Raw genomic sequence first — 19,961 nt, 5'->3', positions numbered from 1 at the left:
ATGGACTGCTTTCTTCCTGTCACCTGAGACCTGCTCCACCAGTGCCCCAAACCCGGAAGCTGAGGGGGTGGGGCCCCCACCAGAAATTCTTAGCAGTTGTACCAGGAACCAGGTGTCACTAACAAGCTACCTGCGAGTCCTGCCTTCGGCCTGAGTGAAGGAGTCTCACTACTTTCAGGGGTTCACCACCAGCCCCTGCCTCCAAGCAGAGCAGGAGGGTCTATCCCACATGTGCAGCAAATAGTAGCCCAGTTTGTATTCACTACTTGCTTATATGAGGCAGTTTGGCCACAGGGAAATGGTGTTAACTGAGAAGTCTCAACCTCCTCGCCCACCTAGGGTCCCCTTCTGGGACACACCAACTACTGTGGAGGCTGCTTCTGTGTTCTATTTTATGAAAAAAGCACAAGTTGGCCTGAGGGGAGATGGCCCGGAGAACACACGTGTAGCCCTGTGAGGGGGCTGCTCAGGGAGAACCCACTTCCCTGCATGAAAACACTGTGTCTTTTGGTGGGAATGGGAAGATAATCTCATGCTTTGTATTTGCTTTTTGTTTCCTCCAGATATTTCAGCATTTCCGCAGGCAGCCCCATTCCCCGATGCAGCGGACAATACACGGTAGGCAATCCTATGCTGTGTCCCCTGCCTCCTCCATGGGGACTTACGAGAGCCGGACCCACAGCCCTGACCATCTCCCACCCCACGTGCCTTTAAATCTCTGACCTCCCACTCCACACATTGCCATCCTTGTCCCTGGGCCAGCCAGATGGCAAAGTCCTTGGGCTAATTCACCCTCTGGGTCTGTGAACTCAGTCAGAAGGGTTTTATCAGCCTCCGATCGGTGCAGTGAACATTGGGTGGAACTGTAAACCTGGAGATGTCTTGTGACCCAGGGGGAGGGGGCAAAGGGCACTCAGAGTTAGAGAAATCTACTAAAAAGAGCTCCTGCTTATGGAGCCCTTTCTCCATGTCAGGCTATGCCCAGCACCTGTCTCGCATTCCCAAGTAGGTCATGAAGTAGGTGTCATCCTCAATGTACAGGTGGGAAAGTAGCTCAGAGAGGTTAAGATAGTGCATAAAGTCACACAGCTAGGATGCAACAGAACCGATTCTCAAGTAGAATTTCAAGTCCTGTGCTTGTGCTTGGAACCTCCATAGTGGTTGTCAGATTTGAAAGGGCTTGGTGGTTTGTGCCTACCCTTCATTCCCACCAACCTCAGATGAAGGGAAAGGGAATTAGGGCCTGGTCCTCGGCCTCCTGACTGTTTCCACAACATCCAGGCTGCCTTACCCACAGCTATGTGGGTCAAAATACAGATCCAGGCCTGGCGTCCCTTTCTCAACCTCACATGGGGAGTCCCTGCCCAGCTGAGAGCAGAATAGCCCATGCTCAAGGTCTCCTTGACAAATCCTGTTTTACTCGTAGGCTCGACGACCAACCCAAAGCAGACGTGTTGGGGGACCAGGAAGTGGAGGTAAGCCACTCCTCTCCCTCTCTCCTCTCCCTCTCCCCGTCTCAGCGCATGGAGGGGGCTGGGCAGTATGTGGGCCCCGGGCCCCGGCAAGGGCCGTCACAGGTGCCTGCTGCAGCAGATGTGGGCAGATGTGCACAGCAGGGAAGACTGATGGGGAATGCCATGAAGCCAGCTTCCTTTTGCTTTCCTATTTGGGAGGCTAAAATAAGCTCTTTAATTCCCATGGTTCCCACCCCCAGCCCAGAGGCCTGGGCCCCAGCCCGGGAGACTGCTTCAGTCTGTCCGTCTGCGGTGGGGCCAGGTATCTGTTGTCAAAGTGCCCCTGGTGATTCTGATTGTAGCCGGGCCAAGAAGCATAGCCGTGACCCTTGAGCCACAGTGTAAGCTGAGCCTGGCTCCCTGCAGTGCAGTGTGGCTTAGAGTGTTCGCAGACTGACTCCTGCCTAGGGGAGAGCCAGAAACTGTTTAAACAAAAGAATACCCAGAAAGAATGAATGTGATTAAATTATTCCTGCCAAAGGATGTTAACGCTCTTCCCTGGTGATTAGGCGTCACTCATAGGTAGATCTTGGAGCGTTAGGGGGCAGAAGGACCTCAGAGCCCACCTGGGCGAAGGGCCATAGTTTGGAGATGAGGACACTGAAGCCCCATGGTACTAAGTGACCCGCCTGCTGGCCCAGCCAGCCAGTACAGAGCCGCACCTAGAACCCTGGCCTCCTGACCCCATGCCTCTCCTTCTCCCTTACCTGGCTGGGGCTCTGGGGAAGGGAGGTTGGCTGAGCCCAGCTCTGCTGCCCTCCTCTATTCCTTGCTCCTGTCCTTCCAGGCCGAGGAGCCGGAGGCTGACAAGTCAGAGGCAGAAGACGACGAGGACGAGATAGATGACTTGCCAAGCTCCCGCCGGCCCTGGCGGGGCCCCATCTCTCGCAAGGCCAGCCAGACCAGTGTGTACCTGCAGGAGTGGGACATCCCCTTTGAGCAGGTGGAGCTGGGCGAGCCCATCGGGCAGGGCCGCTGGGGCCGGGTGCACCGTGGCCGCTGGCACGGGGAGGTGGCCATCCGCCTGCTGGAGATGGACGGCCACAACCAGGACCACCTGAAGCTGTTCAAGAAAGAGGTGATGAACTATCGGCAGACACGGCATGAGAACGTGGTGCTGTTCATGGGGGCCTGCATGAACCCCCCCCACCTGGCCATCATCACCAGGTAACCCAGCCCCTGGCCTTGCTGGGGTGGCTGCCTCAGCCTCCCCTTCCCCGGGAGTCCCCTTAAATACGCGGATGCCCTGGAGGGCATGGACATTTTTGTTTTTAAATTTGTTTTGCAATTATAGTTGACATCCATTATTATATTAGTTTCATGTATACAACATAGTATATATTTGTACACCTTACGAAGTGATCATGGTAAGTCTAGTACCCATCTGACACCATACTTAGTTATTACAGTATTGACTATAGTCTCTGTGCTATACAGTTTATTCCATGACTGGTTGTTTTTTTTTCGAACTGGCAATTAGTACTTCTTAATCCCTTTCACCTTTTTTGGAGGGCATGGAAGTTTTAGCGTAGACAGGTACAAGGAAGGAAACCAAAAATGGGGTATAAATTCCCCCATCGTAAAACCCTACTGACATTAACAATAAATAAATAAATAAATAAATAAAGTGATACCTAAGGAGAGAAAATTTCAAATGTTCCAGAAAGGTACAAAGTAAAAACCAGTCTGCTCCCACCCCAACTGGGTGCCTCTCCCTACATGTGGATACTGTAAACAGTTCCTTACCGTGCCTTCCATTAAAATAAAGAAGTTTACATACGAGGTCAGACAATCAAGTTCATGAACTTGTCCTAGAAAAAGTGCTACCTACCTCATTGCTGAATATCACTATGGCCACATTCGAAGTACTCCCCTTGGGAAGCTATGCACTGATGCCAGCGCCTAGTCCACCCTTCAAAGCAATTTTGGAACTCTTTTTCTGGAATGGCCATCAGAGCTGTCGTCGTATTACCCTTGATGTCCTGAATGTCATGAAAATGTCTTCCTTTCAATATTTCCTTTATCTTCAGGTAAAGAAAGAAGTCATTGGGGGCCAGATCAGATGAGTAGGGAGGTATTCCGATACAGTTATTTGTTTACTGGCTAAAAATTCCCTCACAGACAGTGCCGTGTGAGCTGGTGCACTGTCGTGAAGCAAGAGCTGTGAATTGTTGGCAAAAAGTTCAGGGCGTCTAACTTTTTCACGCAGCCCTTTCAGCACTTCCAAATAGGAACCTTGGTTAACTGTTTGTCCAGTTGGCACAAATTCATAATGAATAATCCCTCTGATACCAAAAAAGGTTAGCAATAGCATTGCAACAAGTTCACGAACTTAATTGTCCGACCTCGTATATTCATGTTTTCAGACTGTTTATCGATTCCTTTGTAAAAATACACGGCAAAGATCATACTGATTCACACCCTGCTGTCTCCACTGCTGTGCAGGTCCATCATATTCTTTCTAACACTTGCACGGTATTCCCATGACGTGATTGAACCCAGTGGCGTGCTGGTAAATGTTTAACAACCAGCTCCTGGTGGTGTGGAGGGAAGCTCTGGTTGGTGGCAGTCCATTCCTGTGGTTTGCATACTCCCACCTCAGTTAATTTCAAGCTACCGACATGATGTAACTTGAAAATGGAGTGGAATTGGGAAGAGAGTCTCTCACAACCAGGTTCTGGGTTCTCTCTCGAGCTGGTCACTGGTCATTCCTTAATGTAACCAGGCCTCTCTTACTGGACACTTTATCATCATGAACATGCTCATTTCTATATCTCGGTGACCTGTGAGTACGTGTGCTGGGCTGGGTCAGAGGATGCATGTGTAATGTTTTGATGTACACTGTCTCTAGTCCGAAAAGTATTCACCAGTTTCCTCTCCCACCATCAGTATATGAGTGTCCCTTCCCCCCAGCGCCAGGGGGTATGAAAAGGAAACACTTTTGCCCATGGCATTGAAAAAGTTGTTGTTGGGTGTTTACTTCTTAAATCAAGAGAAAAACCACATGAGGTTAGAGAAGAAATTTTGGAATATACATGGAGGTTTTAGGAAGAAACTAAAAATCATTTTAATCCCATCAACCAAGAGAACCTTCGTGAATATGCTGATGACATTCCCTGTAGCTTGATCCTGTGCTTTGAAAAAAACTTTCCACAAGCAAACTATGTTTACTAAGTAAAAATTACCGGTTTGCTTGTTTATCCAGAGGCGTAAGGAACCACGCACCACAACTCCTGAGCAGTGTGAGATCGCCAAGCCATCTCTCCAAGGGGACAAAATTCCAGCCCCCCAAGCATGATGCTTTAGGGAGCCTTACTGCAGTTAGACCAGCTTCACAATCCCTAAATCTCACCCCCCACCCCCAGCACTGTCCATGCATCCATCCATCTATCCTTCCATCTCTCGCCCACCCAGTTAGTTCCATAAAAGATCCGAGTCTGCTTAAAGGGAATACATATAATAACATAGCAAAACATTCATTAACAAAAAAAGTGTAACATCTGTTAGAATATGCTGAAGGTACTAGAATACAGATAAGGAACCATTCTCCAGTATTCCAAACCCTTTGCCCTAGTCTCAAAGCCTCTGAGCCTCCCAGAATCTTATCTCCTTGGAAACTTTCCCTAAAACCTAGCTCCTCCCTCATGTGGCTTAAGTCACTTTCTCCCTAGAACAGGAGAAGGAACCACACATTCTCTCTGGGTCCTTCCTCACCCCAGGTTTTAGGGGTCAATGTAGATGGAGACACCAAAACACGAGCCCCTTATCCGAGAATCACTCTGATGCCTCTGGCAGCCCCTTCTACTCCTCGCACACTCCTTGATTGTAATAAAATCCCTGTGATCAGAAACTTACCAGGAGCCCCAGAGCCCCAGTGTTGCCCGTTCACAGCCCTAAAATGTTCAATTCGTCCCATCTGAATTTGAGTGGGCGTGTTCCTACCTTGAACCCACCAAGGGTGGGCTGCTTTGGGTCACCAGGAGCCTAAGTGAATTGGGTTTCCTGTTCTACGGTGGGCAGGCCCTGGGACTCAGGAACGGAGTACATGCGACTATGTTTTTGTACCTTCAGGCCAGGCCCCAGAAGGAATGGGCATCAGGCTTGGTTAAGAACAAGGGTTCTGGCACCCACAGTCCGGGGTTTGGAGAGAGCCCTCCAGAGGCCGGCGGGCACAGCTCTCCCCATGGCTCCCCCCGGGCTCCACAAGGGCTGGGGTCAGGCTGCACTGGCCCCAGACCTCTGCCTGACCCCGCCACTCTCGACAGCTTCTGCAAGGGGCGGACATTACATTCATTTGTGAGGGACCCCAAGACGTCTCTGGACATCAACAAGACCAGGCAGATTGCTCAGGAGATCATCAAGGTAAAGGGGCGTCCCCCTGCTCTGTCTGCTTGTGTCAGGGTGGTGGTGGCTGCTTTGTCTCTCCCCTTAGCTCAGGTGCCTTAAGAGTGGGACCCCATCGCCTTCCCTCCGTCCACGTGTTGTCAAATTGGAGCCGCAAGCTGGACACTTGGTCAGCAGTGATGGAATTGAATGGGTCAGGGAGGAACACGAGGCTTTAGAGGCAGATGGCCCGAGTTTGAATCCTGGTCATATCAGCTGTGTAGTCACACACTTTGGGCAGCCCCTGTTACGTGGGGATACCAACATAATCTCCCTCGTTGGACTGATGCAAGGCTAACAGGATAGTCCGCGGAAAGAGCAGCGCTGGTCTGTGATGGGAAGGGGTTCAAGTTTCATGACAGGCCCTCAGGCTCAACTCAGACAGCCTTTTGTCTTTCCTTCCTCCTTTTTAAAGTAGTTAAATAAAAATGAAAGAAATGCTTATTTGTTACTCTATTTAGCAACAGGCCCAGATAAAATCTAGAATACTGTGGGTAAGGGTTCCTCTTTCCTTTCCTTTTTTTTCTTTTCTTGTTTTTGTTGAAAAGCTTCTCTTAGCAGCTCTCATCCCATGTTTGTGTCCCTTTCCTGTCTTTCTCCTTTGTCTTCTTCTGCCTTCGCTCTGCCATCTTTCCTTTTTTCTCCCTCTCTCCTGCCTTCTGTCTATTTTGTGTGGATGTCTTTTGAAAGGAAAAGATAAAAATCACGATGACTTTTATGGACAAACCAGGATTTCCGTGTGACTTTTCCACGTGGCTAAGCTAATGGATTAAACTTTTGAATCCCCCAAACCAAAATACCGAATTTATACCTTCACTGAGTCTGTCTCATGTCAGAGAAGTTAGAGAGAGCTGCAGAATGTCATACCTACTTCATGTTGTCCCCAAACTTGCTAGGCCCTGCTCCCCACTCTGCCCTCCTCCCCCAGATGGTTTTCTGTCCTTATTGTCAGAACACTGAGCCATCTGAAAGATTCCAGCGCAGAAGAGAAAAGTTACTCAAAGGTTTTGGAGCTGTGGAGCCAGACGCCACCTCTGCTGGCTTTTTTGTTTCTTATCTTGCTGAAAAACCGCCCCTCCTCCCTTCTGCTGGGAAATTTTAAGCCACTTCCTTTTGTACTCATTTCTGATGTCTTGAGGTTCAGAATATGGTAATGGGACTGACCTTTGGTTAGAGGGTTTTCAGTTTGAGGGGCACTCTGGAAACACTGTGAAGTTAGGAGCAGGGAGGAGAGTTTGTATTCCGGACCCCGGTGTTACATCCTGTCGCCCTAAGCTGGTCTCTTGAGGCAGTGGCACCTGTTTTATAAATAGGGCCCACAGAGGTACAGTGACTTGTCCTGTCACACAGCTGGTCCCTGGTTATACAAGGTGGGGTCTTTGGCTCTCTTTGTCCACTGAGGAAGGCGTGTGCACTTGGCTTGGTTTGGGGAATGGGCAGATAGTTTAAGAAGGATTGTCTTGCATTCAGGACGGCGTTTTGGGAAAGAGCAAATCACACTTTCCTGGAACTCCCTGCTTCCATGGCAGGATGACAGCTCTCAGCAGGCCTGAGGGAAGTGGCCACAGGGGACCCCACATCCTCCCGTCTCTTGCAGAAGAACATCTGTCTGGTGTAAATTCTTCTCTGCCACTCTCCAGACCCACTCGGACTGAGCTCTGGCCTCGGTTGAGTTCTGTCTGGTTCTGCCTCACACTCATTCTTTCTACTTCCTAACGGTGGCTTATTTACCTTTCTACCCCTCACCCCAAATAACTTTAAAGCCAGCGAGATTTCTTAGGTGTGACGTTTCCTCGAGGGGAAGATTGGGAAGTAGATTTACATGTGCTCTTTCTAAGCTGTCAGGAACTGGCATTTCAGTTGTGACATCTTGTCCCTATCCCCAAGGGCATCAGGATACACAGGAGTCTGGTTTGATGTTAGAAGACAGCTTTGACCTTGGATGAGGTCATGCCTGTGTCAGGTCACCCGCATCCCATACTAGTGTTCAGTCCACAGAGAATGCTGGTTAGAAATCACTGACCTCTCCCCCTTTTGCTTGACAGATGAGGAAAAGGCTTAGAGAAACCAAACGTCCAGGGCCACACAGCGAATTAGTATCTAAGCTAAGCTAGAACTCGGACTGCAGGTTTCAGTCTTAGTTGAGGACTCCTGTCACAGCACAGATATTGGGACCTCCTGATCTTGGGAACTCCCTCTGTGTGACTTTCTCTCTGTTCCTGCCCTGCCTGAGGATACAGGCCAGCTGGTCAAAGCCCCATAGAGACCCCAGATCACTCGACTTGTCTGTGACTTAACGTGGATAGTATCGTCATGCTTTCTATACTTCCTGACCTGCCAGCTCCCTGCCTATCACCCTCTCCACACCTCACACCTTATCCAAGTATAAGGTGGATGTTGGAAAGCATGGTGGCATGAAAAGAGCACAGACTGGCCTGAAACCGGGTCTCAGCCATGCTGTTTAACTGCTGTGTGGCCTGGAGCCGGTGACTTCCTCTCTCTGAACTTGGTGTCTTCATCTGTAAAGTGAAGACAGTTACACGGCATCAGATGGCACAGAGTAAATGAGGGGCTTTGGGTAAGGCATCCAGCTCAGGGCCTGGCCCAGGCAGACGCGAAGTCACCGTCACTCGTCTTCCCTCCCGCTAACTGACGTGAGGCTCACCGTCTTCTAGGGCATGGGGTATCTACACGCCAAGGGCATCGTGCACAAGGATCTCAAATCCAAAAATGTCTTCTACGACAATGGCAAAGTGGTCATCACGGACTTCGGGCTGTTTGGGATCTCAGGCGTGGTCCGCGAGGGACGGTAAGCTGGCCGTGGTGTCTCGACGGAACAGGGAGGAAGGGGGTGGAGCTGGGTGGGCCTGAGTCCAGCTGAGGTCTGGACACTTGCTGAGGAGCAGCCTTCCCTGTAGGAAAGGCCAGGTGTGCTTTGGTCCTGTCCTTGTGGTCCTGGTCCGGAATCAGATTCAGGTGATGCTTAGGTCCCTCATATACTTGATTCTTAGGTTGACCTCATGGGGGCTGGGCCCCCCTCACTCATATTTACCCCATCAGGCAGAGGACCAGGGTTCAAGTCTCCAATATGAGGAAGAGTGTCAGATTTTATTTCCCCAAGTCTTAAAGGGGTGGGGGTGAAGAGAAAGACTCCCCGCCAAGCATCTGGGAGACCCCCCAGGGAGGAAAGTAGCAGCAGGGCTGGCTCTCCAGCCCTAGGCCTGGCTGTGACATGCACAGCACATCTGATTTTCTGCATGGAGATGTATTCCACTCGCCCAGAGTAGAGAATCAGGCAGCTGCAAATGCAGCTCCCTGCCAGTACCCCTCCTTGGCCTGCTTTCCTAGGAAAGCCTGGTTGTCACTCTTCTGTACCGTTGCCTAAACGCACCGGTGCCTCTGCTGCTGCTGGGGGCCTGGCGTGGGGAGTGGGCTAGCCCTGGAGCAGACGTGTGCCGGACAGGCCTCTTTGCTACCGGCTTTGTCCTTGACCTGCTCTCCTTGCCCTTCTTGGTCTCCAGGCGTGAGAACCAGCTGAAGCTGTCACACGACTGGCTGTGCTACCTGGCCCCTGAGATCGTGCGCGAGATGACCCCTGGGAAGGATGAAGATCAGCTGCCGTTCTCCAAAGCTGCCGACGTCTATGCGTTTGGGTGAGGAGGCCTGGGGCTCTGAGGCCCGCACAGAGGGCCCTGCTGCACATAGCGGGCAGGGGGAGGCGTGCTTTGAGTCCTAGTCCCGCTGCTTGTGGGGTGAGTGATCACATCCTTGACCTTCCCTTTCCTCCATCTGTAAAATGGGAGAATAACGGCACCTCCCCAATAGGGTTGTTTCAAGAGGACAAGGTTAGGTGATTTCTAGTGTCAGTCTCACCTAGTGCCTCATGAGACCACTCGCCAGAACTAAGAACTGTCCCTCTGAGAGAACTGGGACGTCCTGCCAGCTAGCCTCTAGTGCCCCATGAAGCTGACCAAGAGAAAAAATAGAAATAGAGAAATATTGTGTGAGCCCAATATGTAGTTTTCTCTTAGCCACATTAAAGTGAAAAACAGGTGAAATCAGTTTCAATAATCTGTTTCACTTAACTCAGTATATCCAAAATATTATCATTTCAACATGTAATCAAAATAAAAAATTAAGGAGATAGTTTACCCTACAAAGTTTTCAAAATCTGGTGTGTATCTTACACCTACAGCAGACCTCCGTTCCACTCTCCACATGTCAGTTGCTCAAAAGCCCCACGTGGCGAGTGGTCCTGCCCTGGACATTGCAGGTCTAACAGAGAAGGTCCGCCTCTGGATAAGCCGAGAAAGGCGAGGGGACTTGGAGAAGCGGAGTAAGGCCCTCACCCTGTAATCTCTCAGGGTGTCATTCGGTCAACAGTGGTCTCTTCCTCCCTTGACCTGTAACTAGGTGTGCTAGGTACTGGGCCCGGCATTTTTGTTACCCTTCCAACATCCCTGGATGTAGTCATCAGCCCCACTGAGGTTCACAGTTGTACCAGGATCTCTGTTCAGACTTTCCACCACAATGGGAGCACAGGGCCACAGATCCTCGAGGAGCCTCCAGGACATCGTCACGGCATTCCCTGAAGCCTGGCGGGTGAGGAAGGCTGGAGCAGGATTCTGGATCCTCTGGCTGGGTTTCTGGCATTGTAGCAACAGGAGCCCCTGGGTGCTAGCTAGGCTGAGCCATCCAGGAGCTCACGCTGCGTGGATGGTCTCCACAGGACTGTTTGGTATGAGCTGCAAGCAAGAGACTGGCCCCTTAAAAACCAAGCTGCAGAGGCTTTGATCTGGCAGATTGGAAGCGGAGAAGGAATGAAGCGAGTCCTGGCTTCCGTCAGCCTGGGGAAGGAAGTCACTGTGAGTAGCCACCTGTTCCTGGAGAGGGAAGAAGGTGTAGAGGGCGGGGCCCGGGCATCTGACATGGCAGCCCTTCGTTCACTGATCTGAGAAGTGGGACCTGGAGGCAGATGTGTGCCAGGCAGCCTCTCTGCTACTGCCTAAAAGGCCTATGCCCTTTATTACCTCATGGTTAAACTTTTTCTTAAAAAAAAGAAAAAAGAAAGAAAAGAAAAAGATGAAGTAAATAAAGATAATGGTTTTAATTGCATTATGAGATGAAAAGATAGTAAAGCCCTGTATGTTACATGAAAAACGATAATAAAAAAATAATCACCACACAAAATACAAATGGTGAGGTTATGCTGCGGTGTCAAATCTTTCTCCATAATGTTTTTCTCTGCTGTTCAAGATCAAATGGAAGTTTTCACAGTGAATTTGTTTTCAAAATACTGAGTTATAATACAGTTGCTGACCTCAGGTTTCTGTCTCCCTTGAATGGTTTCTCTGCATTACAGTTTGCAAGTTTCCTTACCCTGCTACTGTGATACATAAAGGAACTCAGGGGTCAGTGTTGTCAGTGCAGTCAGTGATAACCATGAGTCAGGTAGGACTAGAGCAAGTAGGTGCCAGGCTGGATGTTAATAAGTAACTTCAGCAGGTATCGGGCAGCATAACCCGAGAGGTGTCTGGAGGAGACACCTGGCGCTTGTCCAGGTTAAGATCTAAAGACTGTGAGTTTCGTGTTGACCTCGTGAACAGTTTGGCGGGGTCACCACCTGCAAACTCGGGTCAGGAAGAGCAATGAATTCAACCTTATCTTCCTCCCACATCTTAAGAGATCTTAATAGTTTCCTCCTTGGACTGGTAGCCAGCAGCTAGGGCATTTTCGGAAGGCTCATTTATGCCATTGATCTGGTGGGTGTATTTTATTCTGCAGTAGTACAGGTCATCTGGTTGAAGTTCAGACTATTTGTACAGGTTTGCTCCTCCAAGAATGACACTGAAATGCTAGCCTGCAGCACCGACACCACGCTCTTCTTTGGCCAACCCATACCACTTCATCTGGGGCGTTGGGCAAGGGGGGTGGAGTGATGGGCGCCTCCCCAGTGCTCTTGAGCTCGTGCTTATTGGCTTCATGGTCCAGAACCACCTTCGCCATGGCCTTGGGCTCCTTAGGAGGGTTGTGATGGGCTCAGCGTGTAGGGTTTGGGCTCTTGCTGGTTGGACAACTCACGGAGCAGCTGAAGTAGCCTCTGCCATCTAGTCTTTTTTTTTTTGAATATTTTTAAAATACATGTCTTTAACAAAAGCAAAATCATAACATATAGCTGATTTTTTTTTTTATTATTGGGGAAGGGGAACAGGACTTTATTGGGGAACAGTGTGTACTTCCGGGACTTTCCCAAGTCAAGTTGTCCTTTCAGTCTTAGTTGTGGAGGGCGCAACTCAGCTCCAGGTCCAGTTGCCGTTGCTAGTTGCAGGGGGCGCAGCCCACCATCCCTTGCGGGAGTCGAGGAATTGAACTGGCAACCTCGTGGTTGAGAGCCCACTGGCCCATGTGGGAATCAAACCGGCAGCCTTCGGAGTTAGGAGCATGGAGCTCTAACCGCCTGCGCCACCGGGCCGGCCCAGCTGATTTTTTAAATTGTGATATTTTTTCTTTTTTTTCCCCCCACATGGCATTTTATTATATGCTCATTATCTCAAATCACTGACAGGTCCTTGTTTTAACGGCCATCTAGCCTTCTGACCTATGGCTGTATGTACCATAATGTACGAGTTCTCTATTGCTGGGCATTTAGGTTATTTCCAATTTTACCTTTTACAGTAAAGGTATTAAGGACTTCTTGGTATAAACCAGAGTATGCGTGTACGTCTGTTTTATCTGAAAGAAAAAACAATCTTAGTAAATCGCCCTCCTGGCAACAAACTCAGTTCCATTTCTGAACACTTAGTCTTGCGTACAGACATGGAGTGCTGTCTTCAAGGAGCTGAAGGCTTGGAGCAGAGCACAGGGCCATCCGCGCGGCAAGGCAGTCAGGGCTCAGTGGTGGTCATGAGTCAGAATCATCCAGGAGCTTTTTAAAAATATGGCTTCCGCCAGAGAAAACAATTTCATCAGCCAGGGTCGGGGCTAAGGTCGTGGTTAATTTTTCTATTTTTTCTTATTTTTTTGGAAATAAAGCTCCTCAGGCAGTTCCAGTGCACAGCCAGAGTTCTGATCTGATTAGAGGGACTTCTTATAATACAGGGTTTTGAGTCCTTTGAAGCCTTTTAATAATAAATTAGGGACGGGCATGAGGAAGTAAGGACAAAGCAAACACTTATGTTTTAGCAATTTATGTTCCAGCAGCCAGCTTCTGAATCACGGAGTTGTCGTTCCTGTCCGGTCTTTTCTCTTTTTTTAACACATTGCTGTTGGAGGATGGGTGGGTGTTGGTAAATGGCAGTAAAACAATTATTTTGAATCATAGTCAAAAGCAGGGAGTTCCTTCTGAGGGACATCTTTCTCTGTCCCTCCAGCCCCATTGCTGTAAGTTCATCACCAGGCATTGCTTTATGTACAGATGCAGCCACAGTGAGTTAGCGTGGATGGGAAGACATCAAAAGGCCAGAAGGGTTCTTCATGAAAAGCATCAGTCCTTTACCCCGGGTCACTCTCCAGAAGACCAACTTCTTATGCTATTAGCTCTTTGCTCCCTCAACTTCCGTCATCTTTGCCTTTACTCTTTCATGGTATAGATTGATTTCGTGTTGCCATAATTAAATATGCCAGGCTGTGTCTAAAGACTGAGGCTAAAAGTGAGAAAACAATAAACAGTGTGTGCACTATTATAATAGACTGTAATTGCCTTTAGCTGCTGCTAATTATGGAGTTAACCGGGATCACATTTTCTTCTTTGTGGGTCCATCTTTTCCATTCCATCAATTACGCAAAGGCTCACCACAAATTTGTTGGATCTTGGCTTTCTTGCATAATTTTAGATTTTTTCCCTTTAGTTTCTAATTGCCTTTTTTTTCATATTGAGAGAAGAAACAACACCATTATATTCCTGAGGTCTTGCAACCCTTTCTACATTCTGCCTATTGAATGGAATCTATTCCATTCTTTTCAGAGATTTCTCATAATTTGAATCAGAAGAATTTTAGGCCTGCTGCAGACCTGTCATCCTGTTACTTTTCATTCATTCCTGGGTCAGGTACACAATTGTATGTATCTTGTGTCTTCCTGTTTCTTTATTTGCGCTCCAGCAAAATGAGAGTGAAACATAAAGAAACTACGTCTCAGTGGATTCATAGGAGATAATCTTGGAATCCTTGCATTCCTAAAATGGTCCTTATTTGGTCCTCACACCAGAAATAGGATTCTAAGTTCACAACAGTTTTCCCTCAGAACATAAAGATCTTGCTCTGCTGTCTAATACGTGTCCAGTGCCTTGTTGAGAAAGCTGATATCGGCCTAATTCTCGACCTTTTGTAGATGCCCTGTTTTATTCTCTCGGGAAACATCTAGGATCTTCTCTTTATCTTTGTTATGGTGAAATTACATAAAAATATGCTTGAGAAAATGTTTAGTACCTTTGACCCTTGAATAACTTGGGGGTTAGGGGTGCCAAGCACCTGTGCAATCAGAAATCCTCATATAATTACAGTCAGTCCTCTGCATACACAGATTCCTAACCACGGAGTTGCCCTTTGAGCAATGTGGTTTTGAACTGTGTGGGTCAGTTCAATTGTGGTCAATTGGGAAAAATTCCACGTATAACTGACCTGCGCTGTTCAAACCTGCTTAGGTCACCTGTTGTTTGTTTTTCTTTTTTCAATGAGGTCCCTTTCTTGTGCCTTGGCAGCTGAAGATTCCTGTTTCCCTCAAAAATTTCTGGGACATTTTTTTTCATTATGGCCTTTCATAGTTCCCTGCCCTATGGTTTCTTTGTTTTCTCTTATGGAAACTTCCATTAGACAGAACTTGGTCGTTCTTAGTGAGTTTTCATGTCTTTTACCTTCGTTCATATTTTCCATTCCTGCTTAAAATTGTGTCCACAATCTGGGGAACTTCCCTGATTGTATTTTCTAGTACTTCTACCTACTACTGTTTTGTTTCAGAAGTTACGTTATTAATTACAAGCACTTCCTTCCTTTGTTGATGTGTTTTTTATTGAACCCAGGTCTCGTTTTATGGATAGAGTAGCTTCTTCACACACACCTGCGCACCGTTTCCTCCTGTCAGTATTTTGGTCCATTTATCTTCGGTCTCTTGTTTTCTTAACCTGGCAGACAACCCCATGGGCTCCAGTCATATTTAAAAAGAAAAATTTGAGTTGCTGAATCTTAAGTGGATGTGTACTTCCTGCTCTGTCATGTGAGCACTCTGCCTGATCCTATGTGCAGGCCTATTTTCTCACAGGTAGTTCTCCAGAATCAGAAGGCTGATGGGGTATGCTGTATACACCCGTGGATCTGGAGAGTAGGCAGCAAAATGCCAAAGTGAGAAGGGCTCTACTCTGGGGGCCACCATTCTACCTATTCTCAGCTGCTGCCCTGTATTTAGTTCCTGTCACTCCCGGCCTCCATTCTCGTAATGCTGAGGCTCCCACCTCCGTTGCAGCCTCCCCTGCACACATTCTGAGCATCTTACATGTCACCTGGCAACGTGCTGCCTCCCACCTTCCACCCTAAAAATCAGTGACTCCATTTCTGATGTCTTTCCTATTGCTGGTTATTCAGCTATGTTACTGTTATTCCAGGGAGGTCTGAGAAGGAAGGAGGGAAGATAGGCTCACGCGCTTCATTTTAAACTGGGTGCTTCCGTTGTTTTGAGAAATGGTCAGTCAATCACCCCAGTGTCGGCAGGATGTTCAGGTGACCGCAGCTGGGGGGTACTTGCGAGCGTTGAAGGGACCCTGTGCATAAAGCCCCAGCTGTGCCCTCCTCCCTGCCAGCCAGCTCTCACACCCACTAATGCTAGCTCTGTTTGCAGGAGATCCTGTCCGCCTGCTGGGCTTTCGACCTACAGGAGAGGCCCAGCTTCACCCTGCTGATGGAAATGCTGGAGAAGCTGCCCAAGCTGAATCGACGGCTCTCCCACCCTGGGCACTTCTGGAAGTCTGCTGAGTAAGTACCCCCTCGGTGAGCCAGGCCTGGCATCCCGGTCTTTGCAGCCTCACCCAGGGTCTCAGAGGGCACTGTCTGCCCGGCGTGCCCAAGACTTTGGGGAATACTCCAAGCAGATTAGCCAGAGGTGACTCATCCCCTCACCTAAATGATACCAGGATCTCATTCACCACGTTTATTCGAGAGACTTTTTGACAAATGAACGTCTGTCTCTAGTTCTCCTTAGTGAAAACCTCCATATCACTGTTATCAGAACAATGGTTTTATTGGGCCCAGGCCAGGCCCAGACAAGAAGATTCTACCTAGGAAAGGGCCAGACGGGGCCAGTTTGAAATCAGAGCAATGTGGGTATGGAGCAGCATCAAAATCAGCAGAGTGGCTGGTGCTTAAAATGGTGCAGACTCAAAACAGAGCTTTCTAGTCTCCAAATCAGCCACCTGTGATGGGGACGACATGGCCTGGGTTTATGTGGTCCTTTGATGCTGGCAGCCCGTCCCTGCTTCTGTTTAATCACACAGTCCTTTGCGCCCTTTAGTGCTGGGGTGGTCTCCGCTCGGCAGTGGCAACCACTGTCATCTCTTCTCAGTACTGTCTCGTTCCCTTTTCCCTTTGTCCCTCTGGCCCTTTCTGCCAGAACACTCACAAACGGGCCTCTGCCTTGTCATGAACCCTTGGTGAGAATCGGGAAGTCCTTCTCTGTGGCAGGCCTCCGTTTCCAGAGCTTTAAAAAGTGGGGGCAGGCAAGATTGGGGGTATGTAAACTTTAAAGGGCCACATGGGAAATATTTTAGGCTTTGCGAGCTAAGAGAGAAATTCAAGTTACAGTTCCTGGGGGTTGTAGTGCCCCCAGTATCAGGGTGGAGCGATGACACCATCACATCCAGTGTCTGTCCTAACAGTTCAGCTCTGCTGCCTGGTGTGGAGCAGGCTGGCTGTGCTTCAGTCATGGACGCTGAAACGTGCATTTCATGTCATTCTTACATGTCATGAAATATATTTCTTTTGATTATTTTCTCCCGCTGCCCCCTAACCATTTCGAAAGGCAGAAATCATTCTTAGTTGATGGATGGTACAGAAACAGATGATGGGCCATTTTTGTGGCTGGACTCTGGACAAGATAAATGGTTTTACACCTTTTTTAAGGCGAAGAGCACTTTCTGAAAGAGAACTCTCATACAGCCCCAATGTATAAACAGGTAAAGTGGAACTGCTCTTGATGGAGTTGGGGTAAGAGCCTATGTGCCCCCACATCCGAGCAGGTCCCCAAGACCCCAGTTACCAGGCATGTGTCTGAGGCACCTGCTCTCGCATCACTGAGGCCCCAGAGCTGCACCCGGATCTCACACCTGCTGCCAAGGTGTGTGGGGGCAGCAGCACTCCTCTTATTCTCGAAAGAGGCAGTAAATATTTTAGGCTCATGGGTCGTATGCTGTCTGTCACATGGTCTGTTTTTCTAGACAACTCTGAAATAGCCAAAACCTTTTTGTGGTCGGATTTGGCTTACCCACAGTTTGCCAGCTGCTGTCTTAAAAACAAACCAAACCAGCTTCAAGCTGCAGGTGAGGGGAGGCCCACAATGGGTTGTCTGACCAGAGGATGCAAGTAGGAGAAACTGAAGAAATACGGTAAATTTTGTTGATTAGGCTAGTTGTAGGGTTGGCCTGGAGGAATGGCAGTTATGGTTAGGGAATACTTTATTTTATAATGCAATATTAGATTCGATATTTTGTTCTTAAGATGGGTCAGAGTCCAATCCAAATAGGGGTAACAGAAAGTTGGCATTAGAGGTGTGGGTTTTACCCAGCCATTGCTGAGTACCTGCTACACATCTGGGGAGACAGAAGGCCAAGGCCAGCAAGGAATTACTACCTAATTGGGAACAAAGACAAGCAGACATACACTATAAGTCTGTGCAGCGGGACTCTGTCTTGTCACCTCTGTATTATTCCCACCTCCTCGCACCGTCCCAGGAACATAACAGTTGCTCAGTAAACATTTGATGGGTGAGTGAATGAGGGAATGAACACAACATGCTAAGTGCTGTGAAAAAGCACAGCCTCGGAGCACAGACAGGGTCCTCTCTGCTCACCTAAGGAGCCTGAGGAAGGGTCTTCAGAAGAGGGGTTATTGGCACTAGATTTTGAACGGGAGCTGTCCCAGCAGAGACCAGGAGGCTGGGTTCTCCTGGACTTGCGAGAAGTTCAAGGATCTTGCTTGTTAGACCTCGGGCAACTCGTAACAATCTATGCCCTGGTTTTTCTCATCTACAAAAGAGAAGCCTGCACTAGGCAGGTGTTGACATTCAGGAGATCATCCCAGATTCCCTAAAGACCATAGACACCCACCTTCTCATTTCACAGGTGGGAAACAGAGTTACAGATGGGGGTTGTTTCTGGCTCAACACGATCAGGTTTAGCCCCTTAAAAGAAAGAATGCCAGCATAGCTGAATGAGTCTGTGTCAAAGCTTCCTGTTCATGATTTTTTCACTTCTACACACTCAGCCTCTAATTCTCATTTTCTCTTTTCTTTTCCATCGGTCTTGGTGCTTTTTTATTTTCGGGGGGTGGCTGATGCGCTGGCCTGTTCTGTCATCTCCCCCTCTCCCCGCCGTCCTGATTCCTGCGGCTCCTCCACCCGTCCACACTGGGTGCCCGGCTCCATCACCTGCTGGACTGCGCTCCTCTGACACCTGGCGAAATGGTCACGGGGCACTCCCAGTCGCTGGCGGAGCCGCTACTACGGGAAAGGACGTTACGGTCATGCTGACTTTAAGAGCTCCTGTCCAGTTCTGGAGGAATAGTGTGTTTTCTGTTATTTCCCTCATCCTCTGCCTGTTTGCAATGACCCTCTGCACACCCTGCTTCCTGCCCCATCTTTGCGTGGTTTGTTTCCTCATAAACCAAAGTGATGCTTTTGCCGCCGAAATGGTCACCAGCGAGAGCCCTGCAGGCTTGTATTTTTCTTGTGGGCTAAGAGAAGACCCACAGCATGTGGCAGGGCCTCTGTCCACACACCGTGGCAGACGATGGCTTGTCCCCAGGTGGGAGAGACCCGGGATCATTGTCCGAGTCCCCAAAGTGCCCTCTGGCTAGAATTTAAAGAAGGGAATGCAGTGAGCAACAATACTGAGCTCCTAGAAGTCAGTTTTGAGAGTCAAAGGCGGAGGGGTAGTAGGCTCGTTGGCCAACCTCTGTATAAAATCCCATGACAGGACTGGGCCCCGAGGGAGCTCGGGGATGGTTCTTTGTGCCAGACTCCCTTCCAGGCTTGCTGTGCTGCCAAGCCTGGAATGGAACGGGGGAGTCCCTTTCTCTGCAGGGAGAGAGGGTCCCCTTCCCTCTGACCTGGCCGGGCCTCGGCCACTCCCCCCACCTCTGTGGGGCTTAGTTCTTACACTGCTCTCCCCTCTTTTCTTTCCTCCCGTAGGTTGTAGGCCTGGCTGCCTCGCATGCGCCCGGGGCTTTCTTCCTAATCATCACTCGGCAACGCGACCTCTGCTCAAACGCAAACTGAGATGCGGGCACTAACCCAGGGGACGCCATCTGTGCTGCTCCAGTCTTCTCTCCTGAGACTTCTTCTATTGCTTTGTTTGTTTTTAAAACTGACCCCCTCCCTCTCCATGGCCTGTGTGTGCCTGAGTAACAGTTCTCCACGGAGGGCCCCCTAACAAATCCCCGCCCCCAGAACTGCCTCCATGGATGCAGCTTCATTCTCTCCAGCTCTTCCTCTGGCGGGGTGATACCGTTTTTGTTTCGCTGGTCCTGTCTCCCTACTAATAGCTCAGTGAGATCTGTTTCCTGCCCCCACCCTGCCAGCTGGTACATTGGCCTCCCGATGGCCGGGTCCAAAGTACAGGGGAGTTTTGCTTGGCTGTTAACCCGCAGGGATCTTTTCCAACAAGGAGTGGGATGATTTCAGAGCTGCCCAGGGCCAGGCCCCTCTGGAGGACTGGTGGTAGTAGACACCAAAAGTCCTGTGGCTGTGAAAGACACCAGCTTGGAAGAGCTGTGTCCTCTGGCACACTCAGGAATATCGTCCTAAAGCAAAGGCAGGGGCCCTGTCTCCAAACAATTGCACTAATGAAAAAGCTCCTGTCCCCTC

General features: G+C 49.2%; 1 protein-coding gene and 1 pseudogene across 8 annotated transcripts in view; one reads left to right on the top strand and one right to left on the bottom strand.

The window, feature by feature from the left end:
• Window positions 1-19,961, top strand: part of KSR1 (kinase suppressor of ras 1) — a 144,705-nt gene that overhangs the window by 120,866 nt on the left and 3,878 nt on the right. For 4 of the 8 annotated variants that reach the window (XM_074320247.1, XM_074320245.1, XM_019731388.2 and 1 more), the window contains 9 exons: window positions 564-618; window positions 1,427-1,475; window positions 2,302-2,681; window positions 5,780-5,876; window positions 8,573-8,706; window positions 9,419-9,550; window positions 10,627-10,762; window positions 15,726-15,859; window positions 18,579-18,659. In XM_074320247.1, the coding sequence (XP_074176348.1) occupies window positions 564-618; window positions 1,427-1,475; window positions 2,302-2,681; window positions 5,780-5,876; window positions 8,573-8,706; window positions 9,419-9,550; window positions 10,627-10,762; window positions 15,726-15,859; window positions 18,579-18,659 (1,198 nt within the window). The remainder of the gene's footprint in view (window positions 1-563; window positions 619-1,426; window positions 1,476-2,301; window positions 2,682-5,779; window positions 5,877-8,572; window positions 8,707-9,418; window positions 9,551-10,626; window positions 10,763-15,725; window positions 15,860-18,578; window positions 18,660-19,961) is intronic. The other 4 variants (XM_074320248.1, XM_019731391.2, XM_019731390.2 and 1 more) reach the window with 1 other exon arrangement.
• On the bottom strand, window positions 11,303-11,903 carry LOC109447249 (integral membrane protein 2B; annotated as a pseudogene).

Source organism: Rhinolophus sinicus, linkage group LG15 (genome assembly GCF_036562045.2).
Source record: "Rhinolophus sinicus isolate RSC01 linkage group LG15, ASM3656204v1, whole genome shotgun sequence".
Classification (NCBI taxonomy): Eukaryota; Metazoa; Chordata; class Mammalia; order Chiroptera; family Rhinolophidae; genus Rhinolophus; species Rhinolophus sinicus.
The sequence above is the reverse complement of the archived record's forward strand: the minus strand, read 5'-3'. Positions and strand labels throughout refer to the sequence as shown.